General features: G+C 38.6%; 2 protein-coding genes across 3 annotated transcripts in view; both read right to left on the reverse strand.

The window, feature by feature from the left end:
* The window catches only part of CNNM3 (cyclin and CBS domain divalent metal cation transport mediator 3), a 91,759-nt gene extending 85,562 nt beyond the window's left edge, over positions 1–6,197 (reverse strand). Inside the window, exons 1-2 of the mRNA XM_053717816.1 lie at positions 4,756–6,197; positions 4,286–4,429 (exon numbers count right to left, since the gene is read on the reverse strand). Coding sequence (XP_053573791.1) covers positions 4,286–4,429; positions 4,756–6,160 — 1,549 coding nt within the window. The 5' untranslated portion in view covers positions 6,161–6,197. The remainder of the gene's footprint in view (positions 1–4,285; positions 4,430–4,755) is intronic.
* A 2,789-nt stretch (positions 6,198–8,986) lies between these two features.
* Positions 8,987–20,223, reverse strand: part of LOC128663473 (metal transporter CNNM4) — a 159,512-nt gene continuing 148,275 nt past the window's right edge. The window contains exon 8 of one of the 2 annotated variants that reach the window (XM_053717817.1): positions 8,987–11,401. In XM_053717817.1, coding sequence (XP_053573792.1) covers positions 11,213–11,401 — 189 coding nt within the window. In that variant the 3' untranslated portion in view covers positions 8,987–11,212. The remainder of the gene's footprint in view (positions 11,402–20,223) is intronic. The other variant, XM_053717818.1, reaches the window with a different exon arrangement.

Genomic DNA, 20,223 nt, shown 5'->3' on the forward strand with positions numbered 1-20,223 from the left:
TACTACGCTCATATACTAATAATCTGTGTGATGTAACAACATCACCTGAATCTGTAATTCTAATCCAATAAAAAAATCAAGGGGTATGTCTACCCACATGTGTTCAAAGGATAACATAAACAGACTTATAAGGCATATCGCTCTACATGGAGCGCAATATACAGAATGTATTTATCATGATGAACCCAACGATATGTCATAGAATGCACCATCTGTCTTACGTATTAGACTCACATTACCAGTATGAAAATAGCAATAAGTGATCCAAATACACTTAAGTGTTATCACATGAGTATTAAAGGGACACTAAACCCAATTTTTTTCTTTCATGATTCAGAGAGAGCATGTCCTTTTAAGCAACTTTCTTATTTACTCCTATTATCAATTTTTCTTTGTTCTCTTGCTATCTTTATTTAAAAAGCAGGAATTTAATGCATAGAAGCCGGGCTATTTTTGGTTGAGAACCTGGGTTATGCTTGCTTATTGGTGGCTAAATGTAAGCCACCAATAAGCAAGCGCTATCCATGGTGCTGAACCTAAAATGGGCTGGCTGTTAAGATTTACATTCCTGCTTTTTAAATAAAGATAGCAAGAGAATGAAGAAAAAGTGGTAATAGGAGTCAATTAGAAAGTTGCTTAAAATGTCATGCTCTATCTGAATCATGAAAGAAACAATTTGGGTTGGGTGTCCCTTTAAACACACATTACACATTTGGAAATAATGAATGGTGGTTCATATGAACCGAGTGTATGAATAAGAATGTGATGCTCGTCTACCCAATTGGGCAGATGTAATATATATCTGAAAAGTGCAAGTGCATAATAAAGATTCAAATAATGTGTGTATGAATGAGAATTTGATGATTGTCTGCCTAATATATCTGAACCGTGCAAGAGCATGTTTGCGTGACATGTAGAGTGATATGCCTTATAAGTCTGTTTATGTTATCCTTTGAACACGTGGGTAGATATACCCCTTGATTTTTGGACTATATTAGAATCACAGTCGGGTGATGTTATGTAACACAAACTATTAGTATGAGCAGAGTAAATTTGATAGGATGTTGGGAATACTCAGTAATTGGATGTCTATAGACATTTATCATCTGGTCCACTGTTGATCCTGCCCCCTTTGTTGCTGTATCACTATTCATATTCCAGAACGCTAATATATGAAACCTGTGAATGATTTTGTAACACATAAAAAATATGTATCAATAAAGGGGGGCAGGTTAGGAGCAATATATTATGTTGTATGAAACTATGCCAATCAATGGTCAACACAATGTTAATCATGCCTCCAGATCACCAATGTGGTTGCATATGTAGATATAGAGTAGCTGTTTATGATTGTTAAACATGCCTGATGAAATGGCTTCTGCCGAGAAATGTGTTTCATATGGGGGTTTAACATATTGATTAGCCCTCAGCATTTATTGTAAATACAGTTTTTGTTTTTAATAAAATATTTAGACTTTTAACCGTTTATTAGTGTACAACAGAATCATTTTCAGCTACTCAATGTGAAAAAATGTCTCCCAGAGGGTTCTATTGGTTCCAGCAGCCTTGAGTCAGTGAACTGAAGCACTGTATCTCTAGCTGGTGTCTAGCAGCAAACAGAAGAGTTGCAGCAAGATGTGAGTACCCTGTTTCTCCTGCTTGGTGACTTACATTGTTGACCTATTGATGTGCATGAGGTGTCTTCTTTATTTGTTTCAGATTGTAAATTTAATAGAAGTAAATTGATAACTATCTGAATAATGAAAGAAAAATGTTGTGTTTCATGTCCTTTTAAGTATCGCATGCAACACGCAAAGCATTGAGTAGGCCGCTAGTCTAAAAATGAGAAGCTCTAATTTTCGACTATAATAACCCTTTCGCTGCTAAGCCATTTTCACACCTCAGTACTAAGCCAGTTTTTAGCTTTTTTTGCTACTTCCATTTAAACACTATTGCAAGTCAAATTTTAGTGAATGAGCCACACATATTCTATATTGTTTTTTTCAGTAGGCCCAGTAGATTCAGAATATACTATTATTATATTTACTAGTTCTAAAACCCGTTCACACGTGCCATTTTTTGCAGTACAGTGGTCCCACCCCTTGCTTTCTCTCCCTCCCACTCTCTTTTGCTTTCTCTCTCTCCCCCCCCTCTTTTGCGCTCTCTCTCCCTATCTTCCCTCTCTCTTTCTCTCTCTCCATCTCCCCTCTCTCTTTCTCTCTCCCCTCTCTCTTTCTCTCTCCCTCTCTCTCTCCCTCTTTCTCTCCATTCACATCTCCTTTCTTTCTCTCTCCCCTCCCCTCTTTCTCTCCCTTCTCTCTCTCCCCTCTCTATCTCCCCCCCCTCTCTCTACACATCTCCCCTCCGTCTCCCCCCCTCCTCCCGTTTGCGCACCTTCACGCTAGGATCTGCCCCTTCATAGGCCTTCTCGCTAGGCTCCGCCCATTTCACAGGCCTTCCCCACTAGGCCACGCCCCCTTCACGGTCGACCATGCCCCCGCTCACAGCAGTCGGCAGATCAGGTAGGGATTTAAGGCCAGGTGTGATTGTCCTCGTGCTGTCTCTACTGCGCATGAAAGCTTCGGACAAACACACTTGGCCTTTTATAGTATAGGATATTTCATGGCTGTGTTAAACACTGGAAATAAAATGTATATATTTGTAAAGCTTTTAGTAGATAATATTTAATGGTTTTTATTTTATTTTAGAGATGGATTTGTCTACTAGACACAACTGTACTGTACATAATGTATTGTTTTTAAACTTTTTTTTTTTTAAATATCTGCTTTGTACTTTATTTCCAAAACCACCATCATTTGAAAGATCCGGCAATTCTCTTTCAAATTAGGGGTCTGTGGCTTGAAAGGGAGCTGCGATTAAGAGGTTTGAACAGCAACCCCTCATCCAGCTCCCTTAACTGCATGTCTTGTTGCCCTCCCCCACTCATGTCACCACACACATTGGATTGGACATCTGACACTCCCATGTAGCTCTGGGAGTGCTACCCACTATGCCACCAACTATCAGGTCTACAGTGCAGGGCAATCGCTGATACTGTGCTGTGATCAGTGGTTCCCCCCGGTGAGAACGGGTCGTAATGCATTCAGAGGCAGCAGTTTGCATAACGACCCATTCTCGGCACGCGTAGGCAAATGATTAATAGGCATTTACCATTTTTATAGCAATCACCTACCTAATGTATTTATTGAATGAGGGACTCCATATGAGCCTATATTCCCTAAATACAACACACACTACACACACAATAAGAAAATGCCTATCTTTCAAAAGAGGAACAAGTACCTCATTGTAACAGGTAATTGTTATAAAAGTAGCAATCTTCTTTCTACTAGATGACAGTAAGAGAGTTCTAGGCTGCAAGAGAGAAACCAGCAACCTCGTATATGCACTAAAAGGGGAAAGTGATCATACTTGTAAAAATCTGGAGTTGCTGCTTTCATTTGAGGGGCCACATAACCAGGTGCTTATTACATCACTTTGACAATAATAACTTGACAGATCCATTAGTATATCCATGCACTCTACAGCTGCCATGTAATCATAGTAATAATTGTCACCCCCACTTCTCAATGTTTACCCTCAAACGTGTTTATTTTGGGAAATATCCTAATAAATTAAAAATGTGTGTAGAAACAAGTGATGTTTTAAGAAAGATATATAGAAGATTATTGGTATAAAAATGGTATATTTGGTGAATACTAAATTTCTATAAATGACTCACATGCAATGTACCATGTATCCAAAAGCGAATTACATAAAACCATGTCCAAGTTGTGTCTTTTTGGCATTGTAATCTATATTTAAACCTAAATTAATTGCTGAAAGTCAGTGAACTGATGAAAAACAAAAAAACAACATACCAGTGTAGGTCACACACAGAAAACATACTGAAATAAACCTTAACCCCTTAAGGACCAGCGACGTACCCTGTATGTCACTGGCCTTTTTTTGGGACTTGATTGTTTTATAGCACGGTCTTGCCACCAGCGTTGAGACTGCTCTATTCCACAAAGCCTGCTGGAGGGAGTGCATTAATAGCGTGTTCTTGCTAGACTTGTGCTGTTATGTCCTGAAAAAACCCTTAACGACCAGTGACATACAGGGTGCATTGTGGTCATTAAGGGGTTAAACTCGGGGAGCACAAAAGTGTAAAAACAGCTTGAGAATAGTATTACGGCTCAACAATAAAGTTACTAAAATTAATAGAAAATGCAGCACTTCTATCCAATAATGGCTTTAAACTACATACACATCATATACTTACTGCAATCTTCAGATTCATCCAAGATTTCTGATTTAATGATCTCCTCAATGACATCCTCTAGTGTCACCAATCCCATCACCTCATAAAACGGGTCACCTTCTCCTTCATTGTTCACCTTCTGTACAATGGCCATGTGTGATTTACCTGTAAGACACAAAATACCAAAAAAGGAAACAACATTATACAAAAGGAAAACTACATTAAGAAAAGGAACCATGCTGGGAAGAACACACTTTCAATATAGCATATGACAAAGACAGGGCACACAATACCTCACTATAATAGAACTGGTGGTTCATCCCAATTTCCCTGAATTTTCAACCATCCCTCCTACTTTAAGATTTATGCTAACAGTTCTTTCATCTTCCTTACGGTACACACTGATGAAGATTGTTTAAGGGATGTACAAACACTCAAGCAAAGTTAGAAGAATACACACACCAGCTTCAGCACAGCAACAGTCCCCTCACCCTTCTTGAACTCCTCCAGCACAGCGTCCAGTTTGGTGTCACTGAACACAAAGTGGACAGGGTGACTGTAGAAGCGAGTGATGGTGCTCAAGGGTGTGCAATCATCTGCATCAACAAAGGCCAAGTCTTTCACATACAGGATGTCAACAATGTTGGACCTCTCATTTTCATACACAGGGATGCGGGTGTAACCACTCTCCATGATGCTGGACATGGTGCTGAAATCCAGCAATGCATCATTGGGCAGCATGAAACACTCATTTACAGGTGTCAGGATGTCCTCCACTGTCCTGTTTTTCAGGGCTCCTTTGCTGAATTCATCCCTCACCAACTCGCTGTATGGGTCTCCACAACGTGCCATCTCTAGAATTTTCAGCCTAAGACGGCAACAGCTAGGATCCTGTCTAAAAACTATCTCCAACAGCAAAGACAGAGGAAAAGAGATGATCCCTGCCAAAAGCATAAAGAAATGAGTGAGCCAAAGGCTTTTAGGAGCCAAAGATGGGCCCCAGCGAGAGCTAACCGCAGCTGGCAGAGCTTCTCCAGCCAGCAGGAGAAGCCCTGCTGCAGAAAAGATTGAACTTGCGATTGAGCCAATTGCATGGCACAGGAGGACAGCTACAGCTGCATTAGTGAGGCAGGATAGTGCTAGCATAGAGATCAATGTGTAGCCCCCCCAACGTGTCCGAAGCATATCTATGCGGGCAGCCCCATGTCTTTCTGATGGTGAACCCCAGTCACGTAAAAGACCAAGCTCTGGGGGTTCCAAAGCAAGGGTACTTAGCTGCAGACCCCTAACTAATCCTGAAAGCAGGAGGAGTATAGCTATAAGAAGGGCCAGGAGCCAAGGTGCCAATGATTGCTGTCCCTCACTATCCTGAGCTGCAACAGAGGGGTTATTTTCCTTGATATTTGCTCTAGAGCTATGGGTTCCCGGTGCACAAAGTTTGTCTCCTTCTACCCATGACTGATTCTCCTCTTCCCCAACTCCCAGCACCGTAATCAGACTGTCACCTTCGGAATAAGGAGCCCAGCTACCACCTCTGCGGATACACAGGGGATACATTAGGCTTTTCTCACCATGTAGGGCTTGTAAAGTGATGAGCGCGGAATGCTCCCCACAGACCCGAAATTCAAGCAATCGCAATGGTGAGGCCACCACACCAGAGGAACAAGTGTGGCCTCCGGGAGGACCTATGGAGACCCAGGGCCAGGTGTCATTGCCAAAAAGCCGCAGGCGAATGACAGAGCCCGGTTGGGCCCTTATCACTCCATTGTTCATGGACACCCCGACGCCCTCCTCAAGCCTTAGCGCCTCATCCCCTGGATTTCCTAATCGTGACGCTACCCCATTTGCCCCTATACTGACAACCAGAAGAATTATAAACGCCGCCGCCGCCGCCATGATGGTGGAGGCAGAGCAGCCACGCCTCTAAAGTATCCTCCTCCAATAAAATAGCACGCAAGGAGAAATAAGGCAACAAATGGCAACGTGACTGAAGAATAGCAACCAATACAATTATGAAGGTGAGGCAAAGAGGCGGTGCTACAGTTAGAGCGGCTGTAAACAAGAGGAAGAATCGCCAATCTTTAACTCGTTAGTGTTCGCCTTCATGCAGAAAAATATGCGGAATTTATTGTCGGCCCCTTTAGCGATTAACCCCTTGGGTGCTAGAGGCCTATAAGTGCGGCTTTATGTTAATGCGATGTCAAAAACCTACACACACATATACAAAAAGTAATATATATATATATATATATATATATATACATATATATATATATACATACATACACACACACACATATATATATATATATATATATATATACATATATACACACACACAAATTATTAAATCAATACAAAAATGGTTTTTTACTATATATACAAAAGCTATTTTAATACGTGACATCATTGGAGAAAAGGTGTCCTAAATAAAACATGCTTTTTAATTTTTAGACTTGGAGATCTGTGGTTGGGCAGTGGGCACATATCTTAAACGTAGCCAAAGTGTACATGTCAGCAAAGTGAGCAGATGTATGGGTTTTGTACCAAGACGCCTTTCCTTCTGCTTTTAACTGATTTACACAGGTTTCACAATTTTTCAAGTACAGCAGGCTGCAGTTGGGTAAATATCTTTAAAGAATATAGGACCCACTGCAGTTCAGTAATCAGATTTAACGAAATAAAATAAATTACACTATGGAAGTATCAAAATGGATCTGTACATTAAATACTATTAACGCATTTATTTACATATTAGTAATACCTTAAAGTAAAGATTTTTTTAAGATTGTTTCTGTTTAAACCAGGTTCTTTATAGTTTTATAAAGGGTTCAACTTTAATGCCTGTATTTAAAAAAAAAAATAGCCACACATTTTTCAGGCTATCAAGTTTCATACACACAAGGTTTTACTTTTTTCCCCCTCTATCAGTTTTGAACTATTTGGAAACATTGGAAATGCTATTAAAAAGCAAAAACTCGTTGTAAACCACAGTAAGGGAAAAAGTCAATGAGCACCATTAACAGTCTTGTTTTACTAGTTTTCATTTAATAAGTGGTTAGGTCACTAAACCTTCAGACCTTATAGTGATATGACCTCTAGCAGCATGTGAAGATCAGAATGCTCTCATTTCTGGTGGACACAACTGTTTAGTTCATGCGTTTATGCAACCACTGGGGGCGCTTGTTAGATAAATATAAAGGGAACTTATAAAATATAAATGGAAAGTAGCCATTAGAGTAGAATATACAAATAGTGGTCTGTTTTTTTTTTATTATTTTAAGAGAAAATATTTATGAAAAGGTAGTGCATGTACATGCAGGCAATTAATTACAATACTATTGAAAATGCTCCCAGCTCACATATAAAAGTTAAGTTAAAGTGATGGTTAACTTTATCGTTTACAGTAATAATTATTTGTAATCATAAAGTAAAAGATGGGCACTTTCATTCATGAAAAGCATTGCAAACACATTTTTTTTTATAATTACAGTTTCATGTTTTTATTGCGCCGCTCCTTTGCCCGTAACATACTCTATTTCAGTCTTCACTGACGATTCAGGTTGTAACCAATCGTATTGTGCCCCCTTTGGTGTCCAACAAGTTAATAGTAACGCATGAGCAAACAAAACCAGGGGCATTATTAACATTAACTTGCTGGTCGCCAAAGGGGCAAGATAAAATTGGCTACAGCCTGAATTGTCAGTAAAGACAGAAAGTATCTGTTACAGGCGGAGGAACGGCGCAATATATAAAAACACGAAAGAGTAATTATTAAAAAATTAAGCATTTACAATGCATTTCAGGAATTAAAGTGCCCATCTTTTACTTAAAGTGAATGTAAATTTTGATGCTAAAGTGCCCGGTTTTTAAAAATTCGATTAAAAACAGGGGCACTTTAATTCATCAAAATTTACATTTTACTCGTTGTAAAAAAATACTTACCTTTTAAACTTGACAGCCGCTCCAGCTTCCCCCGGTTGTCGCAAGCCATTTCTGACGTCAGAAATGATAGATCAGTCATCCTCCAATCACGGTCTCCCCCCGGGGGAATCAGTGTGTTATTCAACAACGTGATTGGAGGTAGCCGGATTCCTCATTTTAGACCCAGGAAGAGGGCTTTGCGACCGGAGGAGGAAGCTGGAGCGGCTGTCAAGATTAAAAGGTAAGTATTTTTTCACAACGAGGGAAATGTAAATTTTGATAAATTAAAGTGCCCCCGTTTTTAATTGAATTTTTAAAAACCAAGCACTTTAGCATCAAAATGTACCTTCTCTTTAATGATTATAAATATTGTTACTATAAAACTAAGTTTATCATTACTTTAACATATGTAAAACCAGTTAGGGTGTCATGGAAGTAAACAAACTTTCATGGTTCAGCATATCATTTTTTAGATAATTTTAAAATTACTTTTATTAATCAAATGCACTTTGTTCTTTTGGTATCCTTTTGTGAAAAGCATACCTAGGTATACTCAGGAGCAGCAATACACTTGTGGGATCTTATTTTAGCTGGGTGTTTAATGTTTTCAGGGGTTAAACACATGAAGCATTTTAATACTGCACCGTTGCTTGCATGTGAGACAGAGTATTCTTTTTATGTCCCTTTAAGTATATCTTAACTCACCACCTACTATACTTTATATTCCCAACCTCTTCTCATCGTGAAGACTCTACAACACATTTTACACACTGTTTATACTTAATCAAAAAGACTAAATAAGCCTTAAATAATAAGTTCTTTAATAATTAAACAATTTGAATTACATTCAACCATCTGAAATTGTACCTTTTTCTTTCCCACCCATTCAAACCAACAAAAACAAAAAGGTTTTCCATTTTACATGGAAAACAGGACAATTTATAATTTCCTAATTTCACACACATTGGTAATTATTCTGTAAACAATCCCTGAGTAGGAATGTTCTGAGCTGGCATCCTACAATATAGGAGCTGCAGACTCTAAAGGAAACACTTTACCTTTATGGCTTGTGTAGATTGTCCCTTACCCCAAGGTGTCTTATATTTCTTCTTTAAAAAGGCAGAATCATGTTTTGGTAAACCAAATTAAAGACATCTGTAGAACTATTATTTCCACATTTGTTTGGAGCAGCCAAATGTCTAACTGTTAAGCAACTAGCAAATCCTTATCCCTTGATTAATAAGGGATAATACATTACAGAAAAATGTATACACGTATTTGCCGCCAAATGTATTCTCAGAATATTAACCATGTGTATTACTGAAACAGTACATAACTGCTTAATGTGAAACATTCTCATTATTTTACCCTTTTTGTTTGGAGCAACACATTTGCAATACTGGCTCCTTTTTTTTGTAAGGAAAGGACAGGAGTGGATTAGAATTCTATAGATTAACATTTTCACAACAGTTTCAGATTTAAAAGTGCATAAAGAACTGCAAAATATATTATAAAATTCACAAATTAATCTCAAAAAGCAGAAAAAAACAGTGAAAACCATGGCACCCCAAATAGGTGTGCACTGTTTAAAAAAAGAAACCAGTAAGTCAAGTTCTAACTGTTTGTGCTTGGAGATCAAAAGGGGAAAAGGAGTTAAGGGGTGAGTGCATTAGTTTAGGTAAAAATCAGCATTGCTTGGAGAAAGGAACATCCCTGAGCCAACTACATACCAAGAACAAGATCTGGGGAGTAAGAGATTATTCCAGTGCAAGGTAAAGGCAACACACTTTACCTGTTATTCAAAGTACACTTTTTGGCACCATTATGCAGTAAAAACTTGCAAAACAATTACATTGATTCATCTTCTATTACTAAGACAACATAACAAGCTCTGGTATATGAATCTTAACATTTAGTTAATGTCCCTGACTAGTAACAATGGGCAGATGGAAGACCTACGAGGGAAACTTGCCTACAGTTTGTAAAAAAAAATTCATAAGAATGTTATGGTAATGTGAATTCCTTTTACTCTGAAACAATCAAAACAAAAAAGTTAGGATCCCTCATTCTGTAATTTATAGACTTTCAAACTAACTTACAAGTGGCGTGGCGTGGCTTACACCTTTGGAGTTAGATAACCAGAACACCCACACAGTGGACAAATTAAAATCTGATTACTATAAAGCAGGAGCTGCATTAACCACACCACATGCCATCAAATTCTAATCTCAGTAATCTAGACAAAATAATGATAGCTTATTTCAGGGACAACATATAACAACTCTGATTTACAGAGGTAATGGCCTTGATCATCACAGAGGCTTTCAGACCTTAAACCTGGTTGATTTCTATAATATATATATAATATTGCCCAATGGCTGAACACTTCTGGATAAACTCTTAAAATTTACTGCAGACTGGGGCCTAAATGGCTCTTGCTTGAGGTCTAACAGAGATGCTCTGATAGAACAAAAGGGAATGCTAGGAGGTAAAGCACACGCCCACAGGAAGACTAAGTATCACACACTCCCAGGAAGACTAACAGTCCGTAACCTCTACGCCCCAGTGGGAGTGTCTGGAGTCTTTAGCGCACATATAATATCCCAGAATTCTTCCCTGAGTTAATACCGTGCAGATTATCACAAACAATACATAGATGTGAAGAGTCTTAATCCTGTCAGTCTAGTGCTCTTCCATTGAAATGTCTATGATATGGATGGAAGAATGAACACTGCCCCAGTTATGGCCTCTAAACTAGAGATCTGCAGAGAGTCTCTAAATGAGGAACATACAGAGCATTTCCTTGTAAACACTCCTTAAAGGGAGACTGGTACAGTTTCTCGATACCCCCATTCCTCCTCAATGATTTGCAGTATTGCTCCAAAATATGAATCTGCATGCAGTGTGCTGCTTAGTAATGTACTTCTAAATTGTCACATTGCAGTGTGGGTCTGAAACCCTCAAATCCTTTCCTTTGCTGTGGTGCAGTGGAGGAGCAATGCTCTGCAAATGCTAGCAGTACAGTCACACAGCATTATGTTGCAGGCTATTCTGAGAGTTCCTCTGGTTTAATAGACTTGTAGTCTCATCCTCCAAGACCTCACTGCGCTCTGATAACGTGCTATCTGGTTTGCGGGTTCCTCCATCTGGAGATTGGGGGCTGCTGTCTAACATAGAGGACATCAGTGCTCCTTGATACTGCTCCCGTGTGATCTGAGAAAGAATAAAAAGGAGAAGATGATTTAAAAAATAAAAAAAAAGATAGATCGCACACGCTAATGGCAGCAACAGGAAGCAGAACAAAGCAATGGTACTGAAAGATGAGAAAGTTCCTTAGACACTGGATGCCATAGCAAAGAAGGTAAATCAGGCAACAAAGTGAAGAGAGAATGAACACATTTCTAAGTGCTCAAAAGCTAATAGCAGCAAAAAAGCAATGGTTTAAGGCAGGGCTCGACAAACCCAGGAGTCAGGGAGCCACTGGCTCCTAGAATTCTATCCTTTGCTCCTAACTTTTGGGATTATTCTCCATATATCAATATACAAATACCACTGTCTGGCTACTAAATATTCTTACTGGCTCCTAATTTTGCCAACAGATTTGTCGAGCACTGGTTTAAGGCACATAAAAACTACAAACTGAAGGTCGGTGAGCACAGGGGAAAAAACATAATTTATGTAAGAACTTACCTGATAAATTAATTTCTTTCATATTGGCAAGAGTCCATGAGCTAGTGACATATGGGATATACAATCCTACCAGGAGGGGCAAAGTTTCCCAAACCTCAAAATGCCTATAAATACACCCCTCACCACACCCACAATTTAGTTTAACGAATAGCCAAGCAGTGGGGTGATAAAGAAAGGAGTAGAAAGCATCAACAAAGGAAATTTGGAAATAATTGTGCTTTATACAAAAAATCATAACCACCATAAAAAAAGGGTGGGCCTCATGGACTCTTGCCAATATGAAAGAAATGAATTTATCAGGTAAGTTCTTACATAAATTATGTTTTCTTTCATGTAATTGGCAAGAGTCCATGAGCTAGTGACATATGGGATATCAATACCCAAGATGTGGAGTCTTCCACTCAAGAGTCACTAGAGAGGGAGGGACTAAAACAAAAACGGCCATATTCCGCGGAGAAAATAATCCACAACCCAAAAATAAGTTTATTTTCACTTTTGAAAGGAAAAAACTTAAACAAAAAAGCAGAAGAATCAAACTGAAACAGCTGCCTGAAGAACTTTTCTACCAAAAACTGCTTCCGAAGAAGCAAATACATCAAAATGGTAGAATTTAGTAAATGTATGCAAAGAGGACCAAGTGGCTGCTTTGCAAATCTGATCGACTGAAGCTTCATTCTTAAAAGCCCATGAAGCAGAGACTGATCTAGTAGAATGAGCTGTAATTCTCTGAGGCGGGGTTTGACCCGACTCCAAATAAGCTTGATGAATCAAAAGTTTCAACCAAGAAGCCAAGGAAACAGCAGAAGCTTTCTGACCTTTCCTAGGACCAGAAAATAAAACAAATAGACTAGAAGTCTTCCTGAAATTTTTAGTAGCTTCCACATAATATTTCAAAGCTCTTACCACATCCAAAGAATGTAAGGATCTCTCCAAAGAATTCTTAGGATTAGGACATAAAGAAGGGACAACAATTTCTCTACTAATGTTGTTAGAATTCACAACCTTAGGTAAAAATTGAAAAGAAGTCCGCAAAACTGCCTTATCCTGATGAAAAATCAGAAAAGGAGACTCACAAGAAAGAGCAGATAGCTCAGAAATTCTTCTAGCAGAAGAGATAGCCAAAAGGAACAACACTTTCCAAGAAAGTAGTTTAATGTCCAAAGAATGCATGGGCTCAAATGGAGGAGCCTGTAACGCCTTCAAAACCAAATTAAGACTCCAAGGAGGAGAAATTGACTTAATGACAGGCTTAATACGAACTAAAGCCTGTACAAAACAGTGTATATCAGGAAGTATAGCAATTTTTCTGTGAAATAAAACAGAAAGAGCAGAGATTTGTCCATTCAAGGAACTTGCAGACAAACCCTTATCCAGACCATCCTGAAGAAACTGCAAAATTCTAGGAATTCTAAAAGAATGCCAGGAGAATTTATGAGAAGAACACCATGAAATGTAAGCCTTCCAAACTCTACAATAAATCTTCCTAGAGACAGATTTACGAGCTTGTAACATAGTATTAATCACTGAATCAGAGAAACCTCTATGACTTAGAACTAAGCGTTCAATTTCCACACCTTCAAATTTAATGATTTGAGATCCTGATGGAAAAACGAACCTTGAGATAGTAGGTCTGGCCGTAACGGAAGTGGCCAAGGCGGGCAACTGGACATCCGAACCAGATCCGCATACCAAAACCTGTGTGGCCATGCTGGAGCCACCAGCAACACAAAAGACTGTTCCATGATGATTTCGGAAATCACTCTTGGAAGAAGAACTAGAGGCGGGAAGATGTAAGCAGATTGATAACACCATGGAAGTGTCAGCGCATCCGCTGCTTTCGCCTGAACATCCCTGGACCTGGACAGGTATCTGGGAAGTTTCTTGTTTAGATGAGAGGCCATGAGATCTATCTCAGGAAGCCCCCACATCTGAACAATCTGAGAAAACACATCTGGATGGAGAGAACACTCCCCTGGATGTAAAGTCTGGCGGCTGAGATAATCCGCCTCCCAATTGTCTACACCTGGGATATGCACCGCAGAGATTAGACAGGAGCTGGATTCCGCCCAAGCAAGTATCCGAGATACTTCTTTCATAGTTTGGGGACTGTGAGTCCCACCCTGATGATTGACATAAGCCACAGTTGTGATATTGTCTGTCTGAAAACAAATGAACGGTTCTCTCTTTAGTAGAGGCCAGAACTGAAGAGCCCTGAGAATTGAACGGAGTTCTAAAATATTTATTGGTAATCTCGCCTCTTGAGATTTCCAAACCACTTGTGCTGTCAGAGACCCCCAAACGGCTCCCCAACCTGAAAGACTCGCATCTGTTGTGATCACAGTCCAGGTTGGGCGAACAAAAGAAGCCCCTTGAACCAAACGATGGTGATCTATCCACCACGTCAGAGAGTGTCGTACATTGGGATTCAAGGATATTAATTGTGATATCTTTGTATAATCCCTGCACCATTGATTCAGCATACAAAGCTGTAGAGGTCTCATGTGAAAACGAGCAAAGGGGATTGCGTCCGATGCTGCAGTCATGAGACCTAAAACTTCCATACACATAGCCACTGAAGGGAATGACTGAGACTGAAGGTGCCGGCAGGCTGCAACCAATTTTAAACGTCTCTTGTCTTTTAGAGACAGAGTCATGGACACTGAATCTATCTGGAAACCTAAAAAGGTGACCCTTGTCTGAGGAATCAAGAAACTTTTTGGTAAATTGATCCTCCAACCATGTTTCCGAAGAAACAACACTAGTTGATTCGTGTGAGATTCTGCAGTATGTAAAGACTGAGCTAGTACCAAGAAATCGTCCAAATAAGGAAACACCGCAATACCCTGTTCTCTGATTACAGATAGTAGGGCACCCAGAACCTTCGAAAAGATTCTTGGAGCTGTTGCTAGGCCAAATGGAAGAGCAGCAAATTGGTAATGCTTGTCTAGAAAAGAGAATCTCAGAAACTGATAGTGTTCTGGATGAATCGGAATATGAAGGTATGCATCCTGCGAGTCTATTGTGGACATATAATGTCCTTGCTGAACAAAAGGCAGAATAGTCCTTATAGTCACCATCTTGAAAGTTGGTACTCTTACATAACAATTCAACATTTTCAGATCCAGAACTGGTCTGAATAAATTTTCCTTCTTTCGCACAATGAATAGGTTTGAATAAAAACCCCAAACCTTGTTCCTGAAGAGGAACTGGCATGATTACCCCTGAAGACTCCAGGTCTGAAACACACTTCAGAAAAGCCTGAGCTTTTACTGGATTTACAGGAATGTGTGAGAGAAAAAAAATCTTCTCACAGGAGGTCTTACTTTTAATCCTATTCGATACCCTTGAGAGACAATGCTCTGAATCCAATGATTTTGGACAGATTTTATCCAAAAATCCTTGAAAAACCTTAATCTGCCCCCTACCAGCTGAGCTGGAATGAGGGCCGCACCTTCATGCGGACTTAGGGGCAGACTTTGGTTTCCTAAATGGCTTGGATTTATTCCAATTTGAGGCAGGCTTCCAACTGGAAGCAGATTCCTTGGGAGGAGGATTGTTTTTGTTCCTTATTCTGACGAAAGGAACGAAAACGGTTAGAAGCCTTAGATTTACCCTTAGGTTTTTTATCCTGAGGCAAAAAAACTCCTTTTCCTCCAGTGATAGTTGAAATAATAGAATCCAACTGAGAACCAAATAAATTATTACCTTGGAAAGAAAGAGATAGTAATCTAGATTTAGATGTCATATCAGCATTCCAAGATTTAAGCCACAAAGCTCTTCTAGCTAATACAGCTAAAGACATGGATCTAACATCAATTTTGATAATATCAAAAATGGCATCACAAATAAAATGATTAGCATGTTGCAGTAAGCGAACAATGCTAGATATGTGAGAATCCAATTCATGTTGCGCTAAATTTTCCAACCAGAAAGTTGATGCAGCCGCAACATCACCCAAAGAAATAGCAGGTCTGAGAAGATGACCTGAATATAAATAGGCCTTCCTTAGATAAGATTCAAGCTTCCTATCTAAAGGATCCTTAAAGGAAGTGCTATCTTCCATAGGAATAGTGGTACGTTTAGCAAGAGTAGAAATAGCCCCATCAACTTTGGGGATTTTTTTCCAAAACTCTATAGATTTTGCTGGTAAAGGATACAATCTCTTAAACCTTGAAGAAGGAACAAAGGAAGTACCTGGCTTATTCCATTCCCTAGAAATCATATCAGAAATAGCCTCAGGAATGGGAAAAACACCTGGGGAAACCACAGGAGGTTTAAAAACAGCATTTAAACGTTTATTAGACTGAACGTCAATAGGACTGGTTACCTCAATATCCAAAGTAATTAACACTTCTTTTAATAAAGAACGCATATACTCTATTTTAAATAAATAAGTAGATTTGTCAGTGTCAATATCTGAGGAAGGATCTTCTGTTTCAGATAGATCCTCAGCAGAAGAGGATGGATTATTATGTTGTTGGTCATTTGAAATTTCATCAGCTAAATGAGAAGTTTTAAAAGACCTTTTACATTTATTAGAAGGTGGAAATGCAGACAAAGCCTTCATAATAGATTCAGAAACAAATTCTTTAAAATTTACAGGTATATCATGCACATTAGAAGTTGAAGGAACTGCAACTAGCAATGTACTATTACTGATAGAAACACTATCTGCATGTAAAAGTTTATCATGACAACTATTACAAATGACATTTGATGGAATAATTTCTACAATTTTGCAACAAATGCACTTAGCTTTAGTAGAACCGATGTCAGGCAGCAATGTTCCAGCAGAAACTTCAGAGACAGGATCGGATTGGGACATCTTGCTCAATGTAAAAGAAAAAACAACATATAAAGCAAAATTATCTATTTCCTTAAATGACAGTTTCAGGAATGGGAAAAAATGCAAAAGCATAGGCCTCTTGATAGAGAAGAAAGCAGGAGGCAAACATGAATGGGGTATTGAAATAATGAAAAAATGACCGGAAATGACACACTTGCGTCACTAATGACGCCGCCGTGTAAAAGGTCTCAACCTCACGTATGACGCCGGAAATGACGAAGTTGCGTCAAAAACGTAATTTCCCGCGCCAAAAAAGTTTGCTCCAAAAATGATGCAATAAAGTCTAACATTTGATGCACCCGCGGGCCTAATACCCACAAATGCAAAGTAGTCAAAATTTGAAAAAGACTAAACCCCAGGTAAGAAACAAATTTCTTAAAGTGTTTTATATTCCCAAATATGAAACTGACAGTCTGCAGAAGGAAATACATTAACCTGACTCATGGCAAATTTAAGTATAATACATATATTTAGAACTTTATATAATTGCATAAAGTGCCAAACCATAGCTGAGAGTGTCTTAAGTAATAAAAACATACTTACCAAAAGACACCCATCCACATATAGCAGATAGCCAAACCAGTACTAAAACAGTTCTTTAGTAGAGGTAATGGTAAATTTGAGAGTATATCGTCGATCTGAAAAGGGAGGTAGGAGATGAATCTCTACGACCAATAACAGAGAACCCATGAAAAAGACCCCCGTTAGGGAAATCATCGTATCCAATAGGTGATACTCCCTTCACGTCCCTCTGACATTCGCTGTACTCTGAGAGGAATCGGGCTTCAACAATGCTGAGAAGCGCATATCAACGTAGAAATCTTAGCACAAACTTACTTCACCACCTCCATAGGATGCAAAGTTTGTAAAACTGAATTGTGGGTGTGGTGAGGGGTGTATTTATAGGCATTTTGAGGTTTGGGAAACTTTGCCCCTCCTGGTAGGATTGTATATCCCATATGTCACTAGCTCATGGACTCTTGCCAATTACATGAAAGAAAGAAGAGTTGCCTCAAAATCAGCAGTTTATTGTGGAATTAAACATCAAAGGGAAGGTTGGATCAAAAAAGACTTTAGAGAGCAAAAGGCTGCAAATGTTTTACAAGAAATTACATAAAAAATAATTGGGTGGGCAAATAGCAGCACAAAGTGTCAAATCTAGGAAACCAAAGTCACATAAGGTAACTGGTGAAAATAGCAACAATGAGGGTATATCAAAACAAAGTGGGTAAGTAAATAGGGTGGTTGTGCAAAGGCCATAGAGGTGGGGATATATTCAAACACACCAATAAAGAGGATGGTGAAAAAGATCACAAAGTAAAGTGGTTAAGGAAGATTAGGCGTTCAAAGACTGAGGGGGGAGCACTAGGTACAGTCAATTGTTTCCTGTTGCTAGGTCCAAATAAAAAATTATTAAAACTATCATTTTTGTTTTGTGTTTTGAAAAGCAGATATTTATACTCATATGAAGTTTTCTCTGTCTATCACCAGAGCTAGGCAATAGTATTTAATAGCCAATAAGGAATATGTGCGTAGGTGCACATATATAAACTCCCAATTAGCTTCTCTACTAATTTAAACAGGTTTAAATGAAAAATATATATATTTTTAATTGCTGCCCAATATTCATAACAGAAAAAAAAAATCATGAAAGGTAAATTAAGTTTCATAAGAGATAAAATGCAGATGAAGGTGGACAGTGGGAAAAAAAACTGGGACAAGGAGCACAGATAATCAAGACACAAAGTTAGGGTATTATAAAGGTCAGTAAAGTAATTTTTGTTGCATCCAAGAGAGGACATTTTGTTATGTATATCATTTTTTTATACAATGGATTCTCATGTGCAGCCAAGAAATTTTCAGGTAAATTAGTTTCCACGTATATTCATTGGCTGCACTATTACATATTGGTTTAATTTAAAACAAAACAAATACTGAATTTTAGTTAAACATTTACATTTGTTTTTTTGTTAAAAGAAATGTAAAATGTTCAAAGCTACAGGTGAAAAGTCCGCTAACATCAGGCTTAACACTCTTGGTTGCCAAGGCCTGAACTAACTTTAGTGCAGGTCCTGGGAGCAGAGCGTGCAAAGCCCCCCAGTTAGCGTGGCCGGGGCTCTGGCAAGAAGAGGATCAGGTTAGCACGCTCTCCAGAACATGTTATGGTAATTATTAACCCCTTAAAAAATTTAAAGAAAACTAACAAATACTGACTATTTCCGTCAGCATTTTTTCGATTTAAAGGGATACTAAACCCAAATGTTTTATTTCATGATTTAAAAAGAGCATGCAATTTTAAGTAACTTTCTAATTTACTCCTATTATCAATTTTTATTCGTTGTCTTGCTATCTTTATTTGAAAAGTAAAGCTTAGAAGCTGGCCTATGTTTGATTCAGCACCCTGGATAGTGGATTGCTTATTGGTGGGTACATTTAGCCACCAATAAGCAAGCCAAAAATGGTCCGGCTCCTAAGCTTTACATTCCTGCCTTTCAAATAAAGATAGCAAGAGAATACAAATTGATAATAGGAGAAATGACAAAGCTGCTTAAAATTACATGCACTGTTTGAATTATTAAAGAAAAAAAATGGGTTTAGTATCCCTTTAATTTTCTTTGGTGCATTCATTTGGATATTAGTTTCATTAAAATGAAAACGAATATGCACATCTCTTGCGCTCAGTGGCTTACCTGATAAATACATTTTTTAATGGTGGTCCACGATCCATTACTCCTGGTAATTACTCTTCCCTGCCACTAAGAGGCAACAATGATTCCCAAACCCCAAGAGATCTATAAATATCTCCCACCTTACTGGAAACTCAGTCTGAAGTATAGCCAAGTAAAAGAGGTAGGAAAAGAAATAAGAGAAAAATAATAGGAGCAGGGAAAAATAAACCAACACCAAAAAACAGGGTGTGGTCTTGTAGAGACTCTCACCACCATGAAAAAAATGAATGTATTAAAGGGACAGTCAACACCAGAATTTTTGTTGTTTTAAAAGATAGATAATCCGTTAAAACAAAATTTATGCATACCTGATAAATTTCTTTCTTTCCGGATATGCTGAGTCCACAGAATCATCAATTACTGTTGGGAATATCACTTCTGGCCAGCAGGAGGCGGCAAAGAGCACCACAGCAAAGGTATTAAGTATCACTCCCCTTCCCACAATCCCCAGTCATTCGACCGAAATAAAATGGAGAAAAGGAATAACACAAGGTATAGAGGTGCATGAGGTTTAGACAAAAAAAAAACTGTCTTAGGAAAAAAAAAAAGGGCGGGGCCGTGGACTCACCATATCTGGAAAGAAAGAAATTTATCAGGTAAGTATAAATTTTGTTTTCTTTCGGGGGCGGAGTCTATGCTTGGAGCGACAGGACGTGTCTGGATGAAGCTCCTACTCCCATTATATCAAACTAGGGTTTTAATTTAATATAATCCTAATTTCTGGGAATATAAATAATCTATCTACTATGCTGAAGCTGAGGAGCGGATAA

This window comes from Bombina bombina, chromosome 6 (genome assembly GCF_027579735.1).
Source record: "Bombina bombina isolate aBomBom1 chromosome 6, aBomBom1.pri, whole genome shotgun sequence".
Lineage (NCBI taxonomy): Eukaryota > Metazoa > Chordata > Amphibia > Anura > Bombinatoridae > Bombina > Bombina bombina.